Below are 20,047 nucleotides of genomic sequence, written 5' to 3'. Positions count from 1 at the left end.
TCACTATGATGGTCACACGATATTTTTTTTCTTATATATATTGATGATCGCTTTGTCATAAACATACACTCCACATATATCAGTTCTTACATATGCTCTCACATAAGTTTTTCATAAAATATTTTAGTGATCTTAGTGATTTCTCTGAGTGTTGAGTTGATTCTGATGTCTAAAGAAAGTTTTCTTTCTCAACACAAATACATACATTAGAGACTTCTCGACCTGAACAAACATGCATAGCATAGTGCTATGAAAGTGCAAACTCCCATGTCTACTTCAATATCTCTAACTTTATTGGATAAGCCTTGTATGAAGCCACTCAATATCAAAGTATTGTTAGAGCTTTACAATATCTATCTTTTACACAACAAACTTGTGTAGTTTATGCATAATCCTACAGAGATACATTGGGCTGCTGCAAAGCCACTCTAACTTTATTGGATAAGCCTTGTATGAAGCCACTCAATATCAAAGTATTGTTAGAGCTTTACAATATCTATCTTTTACACAACAAACTTGTGTAGTTTATGCATAATCCTACAGAGATACATTGGGCTGCTGCAAAGCAATTGCTATAATATTTGAAGAATACTTTGCATTATGGATTATATATTTATCGTGACCAACGTCTCGATTTATGTACTTTCTACATGAACTAAGATTATTTCACTTCAATCATGACATATTTTTATACTTTTGTAGTAATCATATTTCGTAGTATTCTAAATAAAAAAACTAAAGCCAAATATCAAGTTATGACATTCATCACCATAGTTCAACTTTCATGGATCATATCTCTTTTATCTGAAATGCACATATCGTTAAGAGTTAGAATCCTCATCGATAATCTATTGTGATAATATTGGTGTTATTTATTTATGCACAAATCTTATATAACTATTGACTATCATTTGGTTCGAATAAAATATCAAATGGAGATCTACGAGTATCTCATATTTCAACACATAATAGATCGATTGATATTCATATAAAATCTTGATTTCTTTTACTCAAATCCAAGATTAACATATTCAATGAGAGTATAATTTTATGGGGGACCAAATCAAATTATATCTAAAGAAATTATATAGATTATGAATATCAAATCATATCTACTAACTGATGGAAAGAATAGAAGATAAAAATAATTATTAAAGAAACTTTATTGAAGTAACTTTAGCTTGAATACATTAACATGTTCCTCTCTTATTTATGCAGATTAGGAGAAAGGATTTTTCTCAACAGAATAAAGAGATTTTAATTATATATTTTTTATTATAATTATTTCATATATCTGACCATCAATTAGCATAGGCGTTTATGTCTGTATAAGCGGACGGCGATGCATAAAAAAATCATTAAAGTGAATAACACAATTCAACTACTACACCGACGTCACATGCGCCATCTCTGCTTCGAACGCAAGCGATTTCCCGCAACCTACGAGCCATGGATCTCTCGAGACCATCGAAGCATCATCCTGCTCCTCCTCCAGAGCTGCTCCTCGAAGCAGCAGCTCGCTCAAATCCACGCCCGAATGATCCGCACTCGCCTCGTACAAGACACCTTCGCCGTCAGCCGAATCATTGCGCTCCTCACGTCTCCCTCTGCCCTCTTCAGCACGGTCTACGCCCGTCGCGTGTTCGACCAGATTCCCCATCCTAATCTCTTCATGTGGAACTCCATGATCAGGGGTTACACGCATCAGCGTGCTCCCAGGGATGCGCTGTCCACTTTCAAGTTGCTGCTGGCTTGCGGAGGCTCCTCGCCCGACACCTACACCTATGCTGCCACAGCGAGAGCCTGTGCGCAGCTCAACAATCTTCCCACCGGAAGCGCGGTGCACGGGCTGGTCATGAAATGCGGCTTCGATTCGGACATGTTCGTAACGTCGGGAATCATCAGCTTCTATAACGGCTGCGGAAAGGTTGATGTCGCGAGGCAGATGTTCGATGAAATGCCGCACAAGGACGTGGTGTCGTGGACGTCGATGATCTCTGGTTACCTGCAACTGAATCAGCTGGATGAAGGTTTCCGGTTGTTCGATGAGATGAGAAAGGTCGGCGTCGAGCCGAACAAGGTCACCGTAATGAGCCTGCTCTCGGCGTGCGGCCAGTCGCGAGCCCTCGAGAGGGGTCGTCGGCTTCACTCGAGAATCTTGGAGCACGGATGGGAGAGTGACTTGGCCGTCGGCAACTCCGTGGTGAGCATGTATGCAAAGTGCGGAGACACGATAAATGCCATGGATGCATTCGAGAAAATGCCCGCTAGAAATACCGCAACATGGAATGCCCTGATGGGCGGCTTCGTCCGGAGTGGACATTGCAGAGAAGCTTTGAGTGTGTTCCAAGAGATGACGTGCAGCTACACGAGGCCTGATGAGATAACAATGGCTACTGCGTTGTCAGCATGTGCTCAGCTGGGGGATCTGCAGCAGGGGAAACTTGTTCATGCTTTCATCGAGGAGGACAAGATGATTACCTGTGACGTCTTTCTTGGAAATGCCTTGATCAACATGTATGCCAAGAGTGGAGACCTGGCTGAGGCCGAGGCCATCTTCCATAACATGCTTGTGCGGGATGTATTCTCGTGGACAGCTCTGATATCTGGTTACGTGCAAGGAAACTGCTACAAAAAAGCATTGAGCCATTTCGAAGAGATGCGGCTTTCACGAGTAAAAGCAAATGAGGTCACATTGGTCAGTCTGTTGTCTGCTTGTTCGCAGCTTGGAGCTCTGGACTGGGGCAGACGCATTCATGCTTATATCGAGGAAAATGAGGTAAGGAAGGATACTTGTCTGCAGAATGCACTCGTGGATATGTACGCCAAATGTGGCTGCATCGACATTGCATTGCAAATATTTCACGAAATGCGCTGCAAAGATGCCCACACATGGAATGCAATGATTGGGGGTCTTGCGGCTAATGGACGTGGAAGAGAAGCTATAGTCCTCTTCGATCAAATGCATGAACTCAGAGATGTGAGACCTGACGGCGTAACTCTCATGGCTGTTATTGGTGCATGTGGGCATTCAGGGTTGGTGAAGGAGGGGCTTGCCTATTTCAATTTAATGGCTCGGTCATATGGTATTGTTCCTGGAGTCGAACACTATGGGTGCTTGGTAGACTTACTTGGCAGAGCCGGGTTCATAGAGGAAGCGATCGATCTCATCGAGAAGATGCCTATGACAGCAAACAATCTGATATGGGGTTCGCTTCTTGCGGCTTGTAGGATCCATGGGAAGATGGAGCTGGCTGAGAGGGCTGCACGAAATTTAATGAAGTTAGCACCTAATGATGAAGGGGCACATGTGCTTGTTTCAAACGTGTATGCCGAAGCTCGTAGATGGGATGATGTGGGACAGGTGAGAAGTCTCATGGGATGCAAGGGAATAGCCAAGTCCCCCGGGTGCAGTACCATCGAGGTGGATGGAGTCGTTCATGAGTTCGTTGCAGGGGATAGATCAATACGGCAGAATGAGTTTGCTTGTTTGGTTCTTGATAGCCTCGTGCTCCAGACAAAGCTGATTGCTGGAGGATCATGTGGCTATACTTGAGGCCACATATGTTGTGCTTCTTCTGAAGCATGGTATTCTTTTTCATTTGATGGGTCAAGAAGACAAAATCTTGATCTTGGATGACAGAAGAATTTGACGGAAAATTTAACAGGTATGTATGCATGCTCCCAAGTATTAATTCTACATTTTTGCATCGTTTCAGTTATCAAATTTGCACTTTCCGTAAAATTATCAGTCTCAAGACACTTTCTGCCAAAAGAATCGATATTTTCATTGCAGTTTTTATCAAAACATAACATGAAAACCACAATGCGTATATGATAAATGGGACTCCAACGACATACTGACCTGCTCCGGTTTGACACCACAGTTTCCACACGCAAACCTTTCGCATAATATACACAAATGAATTATCAGCTCAAGGATGACTCCGAAGAAAGCGATATCTCAAGAATACCCTTCCAGCATAATATACACAAGGCCACTTGGTGCCGAGGTTCTCCTATTGGCAGTAGCAAAAAAGAAATGAAAAATTAACTTCATATCAAACAAAGAATGTATGTGATATAAATGCCTAGTCAAGCTCTATGTTAACCTGCAAGATAAACAACCGAAAATGGACGAAATGATCTGTAGCTTCCCAAAACTTACCTCAATTCTACATCTTATTAGACAAACCAAAGGAAACCAGCCAGTATAATAAAAAGCTATAATTGAGCCAGTATCTCACAAGCAGCTTTGGCGGGTGGTGGCATTTCAAAGTGAATTGACATGCCACGGGCTTTGGAACTTCTAGGTAGATACAATACCAATTATAAAGCACAGGCTATTGTTTCAAATAACATATGCCACTAGGTACCTATACAAGGTCCAAAGCTGCTATGTTCACTGAGTGACTAACTATTGATAGGCAAGACATAAAATAGCCACCAAACAAGGAAAAAAAAAAGGTTCTGCTGTTTTTATCAAGTAGCACTATGTTCCATTAAACGATTAAAAAGCACCATAAATTTAAGGAAAGGAACGTATCATTACCTCTTGTAACAAATGTAGCCTGCAAAACCAACCCCACCGACAGCCACGAGCCCAAGAATAACAAGCAAAGCAACCAACCACCCAGACATCCCGCTTGGCTTGTCACTTGATTCACTGATGCTCAAATCTCCACAGCTTTGCAGATTACAAGGCTCCTGCCTAAGGGGCTGAAAACAATTAAGAACAGTAATTAGACATAACACATGAAAGAACTAGCTCATAATACATCCTAGCACCTACTAATGAATATCATAGGAGATTTTGAGCTTCAAGTCTCGAGTCTAAAGTTTCAGAGGAATCCCCAGTTTTCTGCTTGTTATGACGTGAAGCCTTGTTCCAAAGCTAAAATCATTCTAATTTAGCCATTTCGCGCATAACACTTTAAAAAATATGAATTTTGGCCGAAGTTTAGCTGATACTATCAAACTCAATAGTTTCATCTATTTGGATCATGAAATGATCAGAAAGTCCAAAAATTCACCTTAAGGATGGGTACTGTGGTGTCAATTTTGACAACAGCCAAGTCATCCGAAAACCTAATTTGGTAGATATGAAAGGACATAGTAACTATACTTTAGCTCACCATCACGTGAGATGACATGACCCAAGCTCAAGACATGGAATTCAAATTGAAAGAAGGAAAATCGCCGGGCGCTGGAGACTCGAACAAAGAATCTTTCACTCGGAAACCATGCCAACTTCGGACCACTGCTCATTCATCTAATGCTTGAGCTACTAGACAAGATAGGCTTCAATATCCATATTGTAATACCTGGTTTGAGGACTAAAGCACACTTCAAACCACAAAACTTTCCCCAGCTTAAATTTACTCCAAAAACATTCTCCAAACATTTTTCATCAAAAATCAAAAGAAACTAAGAGCCATATTCTCTTCATCAACAGATACATAATCCCCAGAAGCAACATCATGTGTTATTCACGATCAAGATAGCATTTAAAACCAGTAAATAGGTCTTTTTTACTTTATGGGATCTACGCAAGGGATCTCACAGCACACAAGAACACGAGATCTTCAGTTACTCCAAGCAAACCTTTAAAATGGATATTGAAATTAAAATATGTAGATTTGTTGCATTACCATAAGAAAAAAAATTAGAACATGAAGATAAGTTGTATCAATTGCTTTGCTAACACTTTTTGTTTGCTTTTTCATGTCTTCATATATTTAGTAAGACTCATATTGAAAAATATTCTAAACCATCATAATTGTCAGCTATTTGCACTCCACCCAGTGGTTAATAGATTAACAATAACTGCAAAAGTACAATTTTTTAAGGTTCTAAAGCTGGTGTCTTGTTATTTGCTAAGTAGAAGTTACCAACTATCTAGATTGTTGTTCTCCTGATCAAATCATGAAGTAAAAAGGTCTTAGACAGCAGAACACATTTTTTTATGAGTGAAGACACAATAGATTGTTTGCATTCAGACAGAATTTTATAAAAAGAACTATTAGGTAAGAATAACCTCAGACTGAAATCCTAGGAGCATACAGAAATGTTGCTCTAAATATAGTCCTAAGAAAATTTGGGGCATTAAGGCAGAAAACAAAGTCATAAAAATGGCATGTAGACAAGTCCAAAAACATCAAACTGGCAGAACAGAAAGAACAAAGAAGAAATAAGAACAAGGCAGAAATACAAACAAGAGAAGAATTGAGAGTAGTTATGGCAATATATGGTGAAGCATCCGTTCTTGGGAGCATCAAGGCTGAAAAATCATTACTATAAATGTGGCACATGAATTTTCTACTCAACAGATCACATAACATACAACTGGAAAAGTTTTGTTTCTTGTTTCTCTGGATCATTTCATTAATTCTTGTACAGCTTATGGAAGTAACATTTAGGGACATCTGATCAATATTTTTAAGTCATATCATGTGTAGAAATATAACTTAAGAAGATACGTAAATATTTCTCTTATTTGTCTTATGAGAGCCCTAATTAATAAGTTCTAGTCAAGGAAGCTTGGATTACATGACATGATAAGAATTTCTTTTCCATAGGTCAAGGAAAACAAATCAATTGGCTGAGCTTCTAGATGTTGGTTTGAAAGGGCTTTTTTCAGAGACATGCAAATCCATAGAGGAGTTATTCAGCAACCCATTCTATGATTGAGCCAAACACAAACTAGCAAATGAGCTTTTTGTGATATCTGTGACTAATCCAACGTGTATATTGATGACTAACTTTTTTATCGATCCAATTTATATAATGTCAAGAAGAGACAAAGAGTTTATTAAAGATTTTGCAGATCAAGTGTAAATAATTTATCAGAGAAACATTTTGACTCACCATTTCTTGATCTGAACACCTACTGTCATCCACAGGGTAGTGCTTGATGGATGGATCATCAGTGCTTCCGTAGCAACCAACATCTCTATAACGAACTCCACCATCACAGGGAGAAGAACACTTCATCCATGGCCCAGCAACCCACTTGAAAACTTCTGAAATTTGTAGAGGTATTAAGTTGCATCTTAACAATGGATGAAACCACTTCCATTATTATTAACTTGTTAGACATGAAAATGGAAGTAATTTGTTTACCTATCGAGATGAAAATTTTACTTATCAATAACAAAATGCATTATTGCATTTCCATTATGAACAACCCTGTGGATGTTCATGGTGGCACAAACAAGGGGATAAAATACACAAGGATAGCTACCTTGTGGCTTTAGTTGCACTGCCAGCACTGCACCAGTCTTACAGTAGCCCAATTTTCTATTCTTTTCTATGAGGTAAGGATCCGAGCAGTCAGTGCAACATATGTACTTGTCACCAAAGTCTAACTTGTTCTTGCATATTGTGCACTTGTTGGTTAACCTTGGGTTCTCTGCTCATAAGACAAGGAATATTTAGTTTAATATACTTTTGAAACATTATTTCCATCTAACAACTATAGTCTCAGGGCACCAAAGATGTTCACCGAGAAAAATATATCCACATATGGATTTAAACAGTAAGGTTGTTTACAAGGAGGCAAACACACAATATGGCACATTTGCATTCAAAGAAAAAGAAAAACAAAGGAAGTCTATGCTTGCCCAGGACAAGCATAGAAACCATTTAAGTATCCAGTAAAACTTTACAAAATGTTTGGGAGGATGTTCACCAATTCAACCATAGAGCACAGATAACACCCCATTAGTACCATAGAGAACATGCAAGGATTGGACCCATACAAATGGATTTACTGTCTTACAACTAACATGCTGAATTTATACGTTCTCGACCAATGCTGTTAAGGCTCATTCCATAGAAGCTGTTGGATAAGCATTAAAATGAGACCAATTTTCTAGACATCTCCTTGAGGACTGACAAGCAATTTAAATATTTGTTTCCTTGGGTTGGTCCAACACTAAAATATCAACTGTAGCTTCCAATCTGCAAAACTATCCATGCAGGGTAGCATGCATCAAGATATGTTGGTCCAACACCGAAATAGCAGATGATGGATCTCTAAATGAAGAAGATTGTGATCTTTAAACAGTTCTTCATCTGGGGAAGTGGTTGTATGATTTCATTGAAAAGATGGATGTGGTTTATAACAAGACCAACGCAAATCTATCAGAAACAATCCTGTTGGTCATTAATAAAGTAAAAATAATTACAGTTTATTTTCAAGAAACATAAGATAATGGTCTTGACTAAAATGCCTGTTTAAAATGGTTTTAGATCTCATCGTCTGACTAGTGGAGTTACTCCTCTTAACAAACAAGAGAGAGGGACTTCATCGTAAGAATTACCCCTTCTGAGTGAAGGATGGAACTACGCCTCTGTTTATCAACTAAGACAGGTGAAGATATTCATGAGCTAACTGAGGACATTATCAAAGAATAAGAGGGCACTATCCAGAAGTAATATTGCCAAAAAGTACTGCAGGTTTGTCAACCACCAGTATCACATAAATGGAGATCCGGCATTGAGAAAATTAGACATAAACCTCTCAGAAAGAAGACAGTATCTCTATCCTTTACCTGCTTATTGTCTCCTATCTCAATAATTACTAAAGATTAGACACGTGACCTATGTTGTGAACTATTTCCAGGTGTCATATGAAAATGGTAAAACTGCAGGTTTGGCATCACAGTGATTTCAAGGTACAAAGAAACTCTCTGCCTCAACTTTCAATTTGCAATGAATCTGAAATTGCATCAGATATGTTTATAAAAAGGTTAAGACATGGGACCAAACGTTAATGTTCTCCTTTAAAGTATTCTTTGAAATGGTATTCAATCAATTTTAAACCATGAAGTTGAAGGATGTAAACAGCTTGCTTAAAGTTAAAGAAGAAAGGCGGCAATGATACCTGGTTTACAACAATGAAAATGTGTATGAAACGGAAGACATGGTGGAAATTTCGATTCTCCACAGAGACCATTGCAATTATCTGACCGATCAACTACCACAAGCCCTGCACTGCATCCACCCACCCATTTGCTTTGACATGATTCAGTCCAGAAGCACCCTGCAATTTAAATAGAAACAACATATGCGTTGGCCGACCAATCTATTTCACCTAGTAAACAAAATGAATTGTCATATATATAGGTGGAAACAACAAAAAGATGATGAAATTAAAGCTATCGATAGGCATTGCACAAGTTCAAGGTGAAGTCATAGCGCATAACTAGATGGATAGAGGAAATTGTACTTGACCAACAAACACCAACCCCGATCATTTGACTGAAAACACAAACTTGCTAAGTTTCTAGAATAACGTGGAGGCAAAGCTTGTAAACCCCCTTCAAACAGCAATTTGATAAGAAGAAGATGTCTTCCAATCAACGCTCCCAAATTATCCTAATCCTGATGAACACTAGACCCCAGGCAAAACAAAAATCACCAATTATTGCAGACTAATCAGCTGTTTTTACAAGTGGAACATACAACAAAATCACACTAGTTTACAGATACAACTGGATCTTAATGTCGAGTGGAGTTGCCAAAATCAACTGGCACCGATCTAGTAACAGCCAACAATTAACAGTCAGACGAGCAGAAAATGAAAAACGAATTAGATAGAACCAAGGACTCAGAAATTACGCTACGAGATCGATCTCGAAATGACCGATTCAAGAACGGGAAGCACACCGGCCACATGGGGATTCAAGAGAAAGAACGTGAATCTGGGTTTGGCGGTGTTACCGTGGGAGTGGAGATCGACCGGGACCGCGGAAGCAAGGTGAGAGATCAGGAGGAGGATGTGGAGGAGCGAAGCGGGCTGCATGTCTCGCCGCTTCCGTCCTCTGTCGAGTGTCGCCTCTCGGCTCCCTTCGACGCCCTCCTTTCCCTTCTTATATGCACGGGCGGCAACGGTGGACCAGGGCGTGCGGCTCAGCTGTCTCAGTCCAGGTAGGGCACAGGGAAAGTGAGCTCTCACTTGCCTGTGATAACAACCCTTCTGTGGGACCCGCGTAGCGACGTAGGTGAGTTTTCCTGCGCCCCGTTCCCGTCCCGACAGCTACGCCTTTATGGTGGACGGCGGTCATCGTTCGGTGGAAGGTGCAGCGCATTGCCGTGTTTCGTGACAGACGATCGTTAAGAGTAGCGATGTCCAATCAATCCAGCATTATTTTCTTTGATTTTATTTCCTGAAGAGTGTCAAAATAACTGAAAAGCTCATAAGCTGAATGAGAAATATTTTTCAACAAGATCGATCATATTGACTCCCATGTACAGACAGAAAGGGAAGGACGAGATACAACTCTTCTGCAACTCTCCTTACATCCATCGTGAAGCATTTAAGAAAAAGAAAGAGGAGAAGAGACCCAGTGTTGCTAAAGTGGCTCATAGAACTGCAGCAAGCTCAGGTCAGGTTGCTCAATGGTTGAGTTCCTGTTTTACGTGATGGACGATGCGGTCTTCGTAACATAGCAAGTTCACCGAGGAAGCGTGTTTCAATCATGTCTCGTGGCCGCGACGGAACCTCCCCCAACCAGAACGAGACGATCACCATCTCTTATCAGTTTCACGTCATCGATCTCGGCGCCATCCGCCGTGAGCACTTTGCTTGCCGAGAAGCCTAACTTTTTCGACCCGATGTCGAGGAGCTCCTGCAGCGAATCCGGCAGCAGCACGAGCTTGTCCGCCGCCTCGCCCCGCTCGGGGCAGCTGATCGTCACCCGCAGCAGATTCATGCGCTGTTGGTTTCCACGGCCCCTGCCGCTGCCGCCAAGCATTGGCCTCGGAGGGCCAGCGACGGACGAGAGAATGCCGCTGTGGCCCTGCGTCCTGCCGAAGTTGGCAGTTGATATGATCCCGAAGAGCGAGTTGTGGAAGTTGGCCCGCCGTGCCCGCTCGCTCTTCTCCGGCGGCCCGTCCTGCGATGGCGGCCTGATCGCATCGGCCACGATAGGTACGATGGGCTCGCTGCTCAACCTCCTCAGTTCAGAGGAGAGCGGTGCGCCAGAGATGGGATCTGAGGTTTTCTTGCCTTCAAATAGGGCTTTAATTTCGTCGTGGCTTTGCTGATCCGCCAGTCTCCTGGGAGTCCAGCCCTCATGGTCTGGCTTGTCCATGTCGGCTCTATGTTCGAGCAGAAACTCCACCAACAGCAGGTTCCCGTCGCAGACGGCTCGGTGGAGGGCTGTGTTACCGTCCCTCTTGGCCGCCGCCGTCACGTCTCCTCCGTACCGGATGATGTCCTCGAGCAGCTCTAGGCTGTTCTGCTCTGCGGCCGTGCAGGCGAAGAGGCCCATGTCGCCGGACAAGAGTTGTGCACCGTTCTCTCTGAGTACTTTTGCCACTTGCTCGTGCCTCCCGAGGATGGCCTCCCACAAAGGAACGCTCCCTTCTGAATCTGTTTCATGTTTATGGTACACATATTGGCAAGCAGAAATAAAGCCAAGAAGAAATGAAGCTGATGTTGCAGGTTTACATTGAGGTGATCTTTGAGTTTTAGATGAAAGTAATTAGATCCTCGCAGTCATGGTGCATACTAGACCATGGTATGCAGTACCGAATAGTACTGTTCAGTACGGGCGGTATGTACCAGTCCGATGACATACCAGTACGCGGACCGTCCGATACCGCTATAATGCTACAATATTATACTGTAGCACTGCTACAGTGTTATACACCGATACTGTACTGAAGAAAATATATAAAATTATTTGGTACACCAGGGTGTACCGTTCGGTACACCCTGATGTACCGCTCGGTATACCTATACCGTACCATACCGAGCCAACCTCGAAATACCGGTACGGTACGATATTACATATCTTCCATGTTAGTACATGATTGACCAGCAAATAAGGATAGTCAAAAGGCATTTGAGTCATGAACTCTAAATTATTGTGAACGATGTTACTGACTTCAAGTTTGTAAAACTTGATTGGGTTTTACATGCATGTGAAGTTTTTCTGTAGCAATCGTTTCAAATGTAGCAATCTTGTAGTTTCAAACTTAAACACCAAATTTCTTTGACTGAAAAGATATAATAAGGATCATTAGTTTTACTCAAAAAGATCAACTACACTATTGTGGTTCATGATAGCCTAGTAGCAGATACAAAGGAAACGTGCAGGCAAAGCATGGCTTAGAGCAACAATAGGGTAAGCAAAACATGTCTATATATGAATGAAGACAACCAAGCAAGCATGAGATGGTCTGTTTAAAAGTTCACTACCAGCGAATCTAATTATCTTCTAGGCATAATTAAGGATGACTAAGCATTGCAAGAATGAGGATGCCAGTGAGAAGTCATGAGATCATTATCATGCCTAATTAAAAATAGCAACCGAATAATTAGAAAGAGGAAGACGTATGAATTTGCATGCATATGACAGTTAAATATGATTGTTTAGTCTGCAAAGGGAAACGGATAGTGACACCCTTTTGATGATAGAATTCTGTAATGCAAAAGTCTAAAGCTTGTCGAGCCGTTAACTTTTGCAACTAATATGATGCTGGTATCTAAAAGGATAGGCACACCATTTTGATGAAGTGAAATTCTACATGCGTATAATACCATGGCAGAGGAACTATGAATCAAATAACTTGCAAGGTTTAAGAACAAGTTTGCAGCATACCTCTACGATTGGGATCTGCCCCTTTATCTAGCAAGAGACGAACACAATGCTCATTTCCCTTTGATGCTGCTATATGCTAAATGTTACAAAAGAATGAAATGAAGTCAACCTCTGGTTATCTCAGATAATATAAATGAATGAAGATTAGAGATGTCAAAATAATTATATTCAGACCAGTGCTGTGTGTCCATTGTTATCTGACTCATTTGGATCTAATTCGCGTTTTAGCAGTTGACGTAACAACAAATCATCTCCTCTGATAACTGCGAAACATAGAGTAAGAGGCAAATCCAATCGGCCATGGGTCAGCATGCTTTCTGTTTCTCTTAGAAGTCCTTCCATCAAAGGATCATCTACCTGCTCCTTGAGATGCTGTACCATGAAAAGTTGTATCAGAATAGTGCGTAATAATAAGTAATACTTAATATTAATGTTATATATTAACTACCAAATACGCAACACTTAAGTGATGAAAGGTGATTTTATAACTATCCGATAAATTGTACTATCATATATTAACCTGTAGAAAGTTATTGATGATTATTGTTCCATCCCCGATGTTCGATTGAATGATACTGTGGAAGACAGTTCGGTTTAAACGTAATAGTTGGCACAGCGATCTTGTTCGCACTGTGAACAGTTGAGGTCTGTAACAAAGAACCCCAATCTCTCCAAGGACATCACCTTTTTTTGCGACCTGAACAATCTGCAGAATATGCACAAGATTTTCAGAAAACTATTATGTAAATGCTGTAGTATCATGGATTATACAATGATACTATTTATAATCACTAAATCAAGTAAATATATTTTTAGGGGAGTTAATCAAACAACTTGCCTCTTTTTCATCCTTGTGATTTATTACCTCCTGCAAAGCAAGTCCATGTATCAGCATTGTGGCAACTAAGAAGGATTACTAGAAACATAATATATAGAGAACATTTTTTTAGTCTGTGATCCTAGATTCAACAGTAAAATACTTCTGAAAAAGGAAATTTCTTTACCAAAGTGCCAGTCACTAGTATGTAAAAATCTGTAGGTGCTTCATTCTGCAAGATCACATCTTCCCCTGGAGGAAAGTATTCACCTTTCATCTCGGAGACCTTCAAACAAACCAACGAAAGGATGCCACTGTGAGAGCAACATTCATGTAGCAGCAAAACTGAGATAACCCGGGAAAGTCTGACGTTTATAATCATTACCAGTTGAAACAGCAGGTCCTGAGAAACTCCTTGAAACAAGTACACCTTTTGAACAAGAGAGTAAAATAAATAGTGAGAAATGCTGGATCGGATTGCTTTTGGAAGAGCATCCAAAGTCTCTTGCTGCTGAAGCCCTTCTGAATCAGTCCTGAACTTTAAACTGAGATGTGAGATCATCTGGTCTTGCAGCCGTTCAGGGAGATGGTTTCTCTGTGCAAAACCTGTGGCTGCTTGAATAGTATCCCTCTGCAATCCAAGAGACATCCTTAATAACATAGACAGATTAAATATCAACTGCAAATTCAGCTTCTTGCTTGCTTATGGAGCAGCACAATTTTTCATGAAAGAACTTACATATTTTCTAGTTCTTCTAGTGCCATGAACAACCAAATTGGTCATATTACCAATCAAATAGGCTGTCAATCCAAGGTTAAAGAGCATGTAAAAAGTGTTAAAAATCATCTCCCCAATATTTTCAGCATGCAAGTCACCATAGCCGACCGTCGTAAGGGTGGTGATTGACCAGTACATTGACGTTACATACTGGATCCACAAGCTTTGCTCATGAAAATCTGGCATGGAAGCACCAATCCAAGTTTGGCTAGGATCATGATGCTTTGCAGCAAGAAGAAAATAGAAGCACCCAGCACAATGAATAGCAAATACCGTCACCTGTGAGATAAAAAAGAAATGACTATCAGTAGAGTTCTACACAAGGAAATGCACAGAAAAGCCACCACTTGAAGCTGAAATTGCTTACACAAATAAGTTTTGCGCATCGAACCCAAAAGTAGTTGAAGTTCCTATCTTTTTCTAGCCTGTAAAATCAATAAAATAAGCAGTCATCAGTCAGGTGCCAATCTATATTACTTCAGAACGAAGCCACCGACTGAAGCCTAAAAGCACGGCATCAAGCACCACAGACAAACCTAGCAAATAGTGCGCTGACTCTCCGGAGACGCCAAAGCCGTAGCATGTTGAAGAATCCATAAGATCGGATCTTAGGAGGCAGCATTTTTCTGGCGATTTCAGAAGGGATTGTGGAGGCAACATCGAGAATAAACCAACTGTGCAAGTACCTCCAAGCTATTTTCTTACGATCGTCGACAAGCAGATAGGTTGCTTTGTCGAGGTAGGCCACGAAGAAGGTCAACATGATATCGATGGCAAAGAACGCATTGACGATGTTGTCTACCAGGGCAAGAGAGCCCCTTGAATCCTCAAGGAACCCAAACTCGAAAGGAGATACCCAAGCAGAGTAGATGACCAGAATGATCAAGAAAGTCTCCCATGCTCTGCAAGAAACAATTCTAACATCAGCAATGTATACAAAACTAAAGGCTCCCAGATAAAATTTCTAGTTTCACACTGCTCCCTTTTCCTTCTCACAGAGAAGAAAGCAAAAGGATTAAGCGGACAAGCACAACTCCATTTCCTTGTTCGTGTGGAAAAGCTCAAAAGGAAGGCAAACGAACGAATGACTCCGAAAGAAATCCATATCCACACCAATCGATTTGGGGAGAAATTTGTCTTTTATCACACATCTGACCACCTACCAACCACGAAAAGGAAACGGCACGGAAGAGCACACTTGCAAACAAAAGAAAAAGGTGCGTCAAGACATCCTTTTTTCCTTCTTGATCTTCCCAAAGAAGAAGCAAAAGAAATCTCGATTTCAACAAATTATTAGCTAATTCCATATCTCACGATCTTTGGGGGAAGCAGTAGGAGCGAGAACAACACCTGTATCTTCGATCGTAAGGGGACACGATGAAGGACCGGAGCTTGACCCGACGGTTACTCCTCGCGCCGAGGGAGGGGAGAATGCCACTCGACAGACTGTAATGGCTGCCGTCCCTCGACAGCTCCCTCTCCGCCTCCTGGACGCAGATGGTCGGCACCGACACGTTGAACAACCCTGACTTCCGCCTCTCCGCCATCGCTGTTGTTCCACTCCTCCCCCACACTCTCTTTCTCTCTCTACACCATGCTTTGATGGTTCTCACTCACGCTCTCCTCATCATCTCCGTCGGAGGAAGGGAAGGCGAGGATTCGAAGGGCTTCAGTTGGGAAGGGGAAGGCGGCTGTTCCTTCGATATTTATATGGCCAGTTTCCCAGCTGGCCATGGTCTTTTATCATTTGTTTGTGGGAATGCGAGCTTCTTCATCTTTTCATTTCATCCCATTTTTATCTTAATCTTAATTCTATAAAGAATTTATATATATATTTTTATTTAAATATACCAACGGATGAGATTTTTAGAAAAACGCGGATGAACGGTTTTGAAACGACCTTCGTATTTTTAATATTTCATTTTATCTGGATATATGAACGGCTGAGATTCAAACAAAGACTGATGAACGGCTTTGAGAAGACCTTCACGACTGCACGACATTTGCTTTCCTTTGTGGTTATATTCTTTCTCTCATACATATATATATATATATATATATATATGATTATCCATTTCAAAATCTTTATTGCTCGATTGTTACTCTATCGATCATCCAAATTAGTCATTTGACTCCGAATCCAATTCAGTTAGAGAGTAACAGATAATATATTGAACGAAAAATAATTAGAGGACCAAAAAACAAAAACATATGAAAATGCCTACATTTTGCCGGCCATGTACCCAAAAATGATTTGAAATGAAAGAGGAAACAAAAATTCACATAATATTGTTTGCCGTGGACTATAAGTTGCTGCTGGTTGGTTGCATCAGAAAAGTCAAAGATAATTTTTCATCATTACATTACGCCGCAAGAATGAAGCCCCCTTCTTTTATTTATTGATTTTTTGATATTATTTAAGTATGTAGTCAACGGGGGTTTATCCAACTTGGGGATGGATGAGATGTACACGATTGACTGTAAATTAAAGGAGGATATGAATTAAAGACCGTATTCGATGCACCCATACCTATCTGGTTTGCCTCGAATGATTGGCGATCGGCCCTTGTCCAATCACTCACGGTTTTTGGACAAATCTCGATATCCCTTTTGCTTTCAATCACAATCCATATCGTAACCTTAGACTTATTACAGGAAGAAATCCATACAAGTCATGAGCATTAATTTCATTTTGGCATATTTTATATATATATATATATATATAATGTTCCCAATAATCGTCTTTACTAAATTTGGAACTTTCAAACTTATAAATCGATATCTTTGATGTTAAGTCTAAAGACTAGATACACGATTAGGATTATGGAATTATTGTTTGACGATGAATTATAATTAATCAATCAATATATATTTATTATCTAATATAAAATAAAAAAAATATCATAATAATAATAATCAAACGGATTATGTAGCGTGTCACATGTATCATCACTTATGTGATTAGCTTACACGACACTTGTAACTAGCAGAGATTATAGTCTGAGTTCATCCCACAAATATTAGAATGCAATAGAGATGTCAATAGGAGGCAGCATGGTGCAACGGATCATGGTAGAACAATTCGAGATAAATACGATATACACGAGAGAAGTATTAGTAAAAATTCTAAGTGTAAATACTAATGAGTCTCATATGAGGGGTTGATGATACAGAGGTATGATTATAGCAATTAGAGAGTTATATTGGTCTAAAGCTCATATTCGCTTAAAGAAATTTGACAAGTTAAAGGATAAAATCGAGTAAGTGGACATTACTACTAAGTAAAGAAGAAAAAATCGACATGAGTCCTATAATATGATGGTTGAGGTCATATATGATAATTGTAGTCTATCTTTCCATCAACTAAAAGGAACTACTTATAGAACATAGATGTATTAAAGTAGGTCGCCGAAAAGGGTGAGGAAGCAAGTCCGAAGAGACTCAACTACCCAAAACCAAGCATCAATTAAAATAGAGGTGGACTCGGAGGAGTGTCATAATACCATAAATGCGGATTTACTAATCATAAAGAAATTGACGTAGATGTAAGGAGACAGATAGTAGGGCCATGGGTATGATAGTATCATGGTACCATAGAGACGAGACTTTTATGGAGTCATCGATTATTGCTCTCGTGGAGGGAGAGCGCTTAGTTGTGAAAGGGACCTAAGAGGTATAAAATATAGAGTTAAACTTTAAGTACCAAGAAAAAATAAAAGAGTAGAGGCTAGTGAATTTTGTAATCGATGTCAATAGGTATCTCATCAAAATAGCCAAAAATAGAAGACTTCGGGTTGATATAGGAGTGCTCGACTAAAGAACAAAGTAGGTAATATGTTGTGTTGTACCTTTTCTACTCATAAGAGTATGTGATATAAATGATAGAGAAGATGGTACAATTCTAAAGGCAAACCAAAACTAATGGAAACTTGCTCTATGTTGAGGCAAAATTTTATTTTTTTCAAGCAAAACTTCTTCTAGAAGTTCGATGGTAATAATAAAGCAAATCACTATAGCTAACTCAATGCAAGAAGTACAAATATTTCAAGTACTTCAGAAGTATGAGCAAATAGTAGATGAAGGCTAGTAACCAGCTCAATGCATGAAATATAACTCTCGAGGAGATGAGCGAAGTTGAGTAACACTTGCCTTCTTAGCTCTTAAGAAAATGGACAATATCAAGTTCTATAGTTTTTTTATTTATCTAGTAAAAGAGTTTTACATAGGTTTAAAGACCCTTCAAAGAAACTTAACAGAAGATAATAAATCAAATCCTCACAAATGGTGATCGGTGTTATCGAGAGTAGACTGTTTGCTTCATTTCCCAATAAAATGCTAATTGAAAGTAGAAATAATATGACTTTACTTAAAGGTGATAACTAAGTAGAAGAGAAATCGATTGACAAATTTTGTAGAGAAAAGATCCCAAAAATTTAAAAGTCTGCGAGATAATGCTCGTTAAAACTCCAACAGGCATCCACATAGTCCAAGCGATATGAGACATTTAAGAGACTAACGCATAATAAGAAAGGGTTTTTCTTTCATCCGAAGAATTTGTAAAAACTAACAAGGATCAACACAACTCGGCTAATCTCACACTAGAGTCAAAGTCATTGGGGAGTTGAAAATAACGTGGCAGATCAAAGTTTGACTACTCAACTACAATGACGGAGTGTAGTTGGAAACTAAGAGGCACCTTGCAATCGAAGTAAAAGATTAAATATTCAACAAAGGCAAGGCAATGCAGCATCCGCAAAAGCTTCGATGAGGGAATTAGAGGAATAAGAGGAGGAGAATGTGACAAACAAAAATAAGGTGTTTGATATAATGCTCATGTATGTCCATATCTTTCGATTTTGTTTATGCTTTGCATAGCATGTAGAGAGCTTACAATAAGCCAGCCCCATTTTATTTGGCTTCTGGTGGTTATTTTAGACTTGTAAACATATGTTATGTGCAGTTGTTGTATAAAGATAAAATTATCTAGAAACAAATCATTCGAGCAGCCATTTTGGGGGTTTTTTAGTTCTACGGTGTTGAGTGTTAGCTACTATAGCACCCAAGAGCTACCTTGGTGACATATAATTATATGATCCTTTGGGATAGTGTTTATGATTAGTTCATTGCTTTATTATGTAACAGTATCATATGGGCACTTATGGGGACTTTTTGGTTGCAGTGGATTACCTTCTTGTGCAACCATTCAAATCTATATTTATAATTTACATTACCTATTAAGTATTTATTGAAATGACTACTTGTGAATCTCGAATTAAATATCTTCTTTAATCTGTCATCTTTTTTCTAGGTCTGTAAAAGGTCATAAAAGGTTTCAATGAGATTAATATTTTACGGATGAACACACAATATTGCCACACAACATATGTAAAACCAGTTAAGTTTATGATAACAAGCGAACCAACCCTTAAGGAATAATCTAAAAAATCATATGCTTAATTGCGACATCAAATGGCATCTATATTAGTCAATTACTAGAGTCACTCATTCATGTTATTGTCATTTCTTTCCTATTCTACAATCGAACGCATGCATGCTTACTTGACATGCCACGGAAACTCGTGATGCTGCGTTTAAATAAAGAGAGAAAGATGCTCGAGGAAGGACTTATGTGTGCTATGATGACACATTACGATTACAAGCACGCCTCGCCAAGTAATAATTGTTATAAGCTTGTGCACCAGGCAACCAACTACCAACCAATAATATCATTTTTTCCGTAAAAATAAATCATAAAAATTTAATTGTTCACATGAAAACAACTTAGGTGAAATTGTCTTGTTTTATATATTAAATCTAATAATACTTCGAGAAAAGAGG

The 20,047-nt window shown here is 39.6% G+C and overlaps 3 protein-coding genes across 7 annotated transcripts; 1 reads left to right on the top strand and 2 right to left on the bottom strand.

Moving 5' to 3' along the window:
• Positions 1-1,325: 1,325 nt before the first annotated feature.
• On the bottom strand, positions 1,326-9,884 carry LOC135599152 (uncharacterized). Of its 4 annotated transcripts, none has more exons than XR_010481851.1 (8): positions 9,727-9,884; positions 8,888-9,046; positions 7,244-7,411; positions 6,868-7,022; positions 4,553-4,719; positions 3,866-4,019; positions 2,482-3,263; positions 1,326-2,375 (listed from the first exon to the last, which is right to left on the bottom strand). XR_010481851.1 is itself a non-coding variant. In XM_065093936.1 (6 exons), the coding sequence occupies exons 1-6, from the start codon at positions 9,806-9,808 to the stop codon at positions 3,965-3,967; spliced, it is 786 nt and encodes a 261-aa protein (XP_064950008.1). In that variant the 5' UTR covers positions 9,809-9,884; the 3' UTR covers positions 3,764-3,964. The 4 variants fall into 4 exon arrangements, 2 of the variants coding, with proteins under 2 accessions (XP_064950008.1, XP_064950009.1); XR_010481852.1 differs by having other exon boundaries at positions 2,482-2,835; XM_065093936.1 differs by lacking the exons at positions 1,326-2,375; positions 2,482-3,263 and having other exon boundaries at positions 3,764-4,019.
• On the top strand, positions 1,343-3,682 carry LOC135585731 (pentatricopeptide repeat-containing protein At1g50270-like). The gene has a single exon (XM_065093935.1). It carries the CDS (start codon positions 1,343-1,345, stop codon positions 3,554-3,556), a length of 2,214 nt encoding a protein of 737 aa, XP_064950007.1. The 3' UTR covers positions 3,557-3,682.
• Positions 9,885-10,188: 304 nt separating the features above from the next.
• On the bottom strand, positions 10,189-15,939 carry LOC135599151 (potassium channel AKT1-like). Of its 2 annotated transcripts, none has more exons than XM_065093933.1 (11): positions 15,560-15,939; positions 14,746-15,111; positions 14,577-14,634; positions 14,171-14,488; positions 13,817-14,062; positions 13,619-13,717; positions 13,453-13,482; positions 13,135-13,320; positions 12,789-12,986; positions 12,615-12,690; positions 10,189-11,380 (listed from the first exon to the last, which is right to left on the bottom strand). In XM_065093933.1, the coding sequence occupies exons 1-11, from the start codon at positions 15,754-15,756 to the stop codon at positions 10,479-10,481; spliced, it is 2,676 nt and encodes an 891-aa protein (XP_064950005.1). In that variant the 5' UTR covers positions 15,757-15,939; the 3' UTR covers positions 10,189-10,478. The 2 variants fall into 2 exon arrangements, with proteins under 2 accessions (XP_064950005.1, XP_064950006.1); XM_065093934.1 differs by lacking the exon at positions 15,560-15,939 and adding an exon at positions 15,206-15,321.
• Positions 15,940-20,047: the final 4,108 nt, after the last annotated feature.

This window comes from Musa acuminata, chromosome BXJ2-1 (genome assembly GCF_036884655.1).
Source record: "Musa acuminata AAA Group cultivar baxijiao chromosome BXJ2-1, Cavendish_Baxijiao_AAA, whole genome shotgun sequence".
Taxonomy (NCBI): Eukaryota; Viridiplantae; Streptophyta; class Magnoliopsida; order Zingiberales; family Musaceae; genus Musa; species Musa acuminata.
The sequence above is the reverse complement of the archived record's forward strand: the minus strand, read 5'-3'. Positions and strand labels throughout refer to the sequence as shown.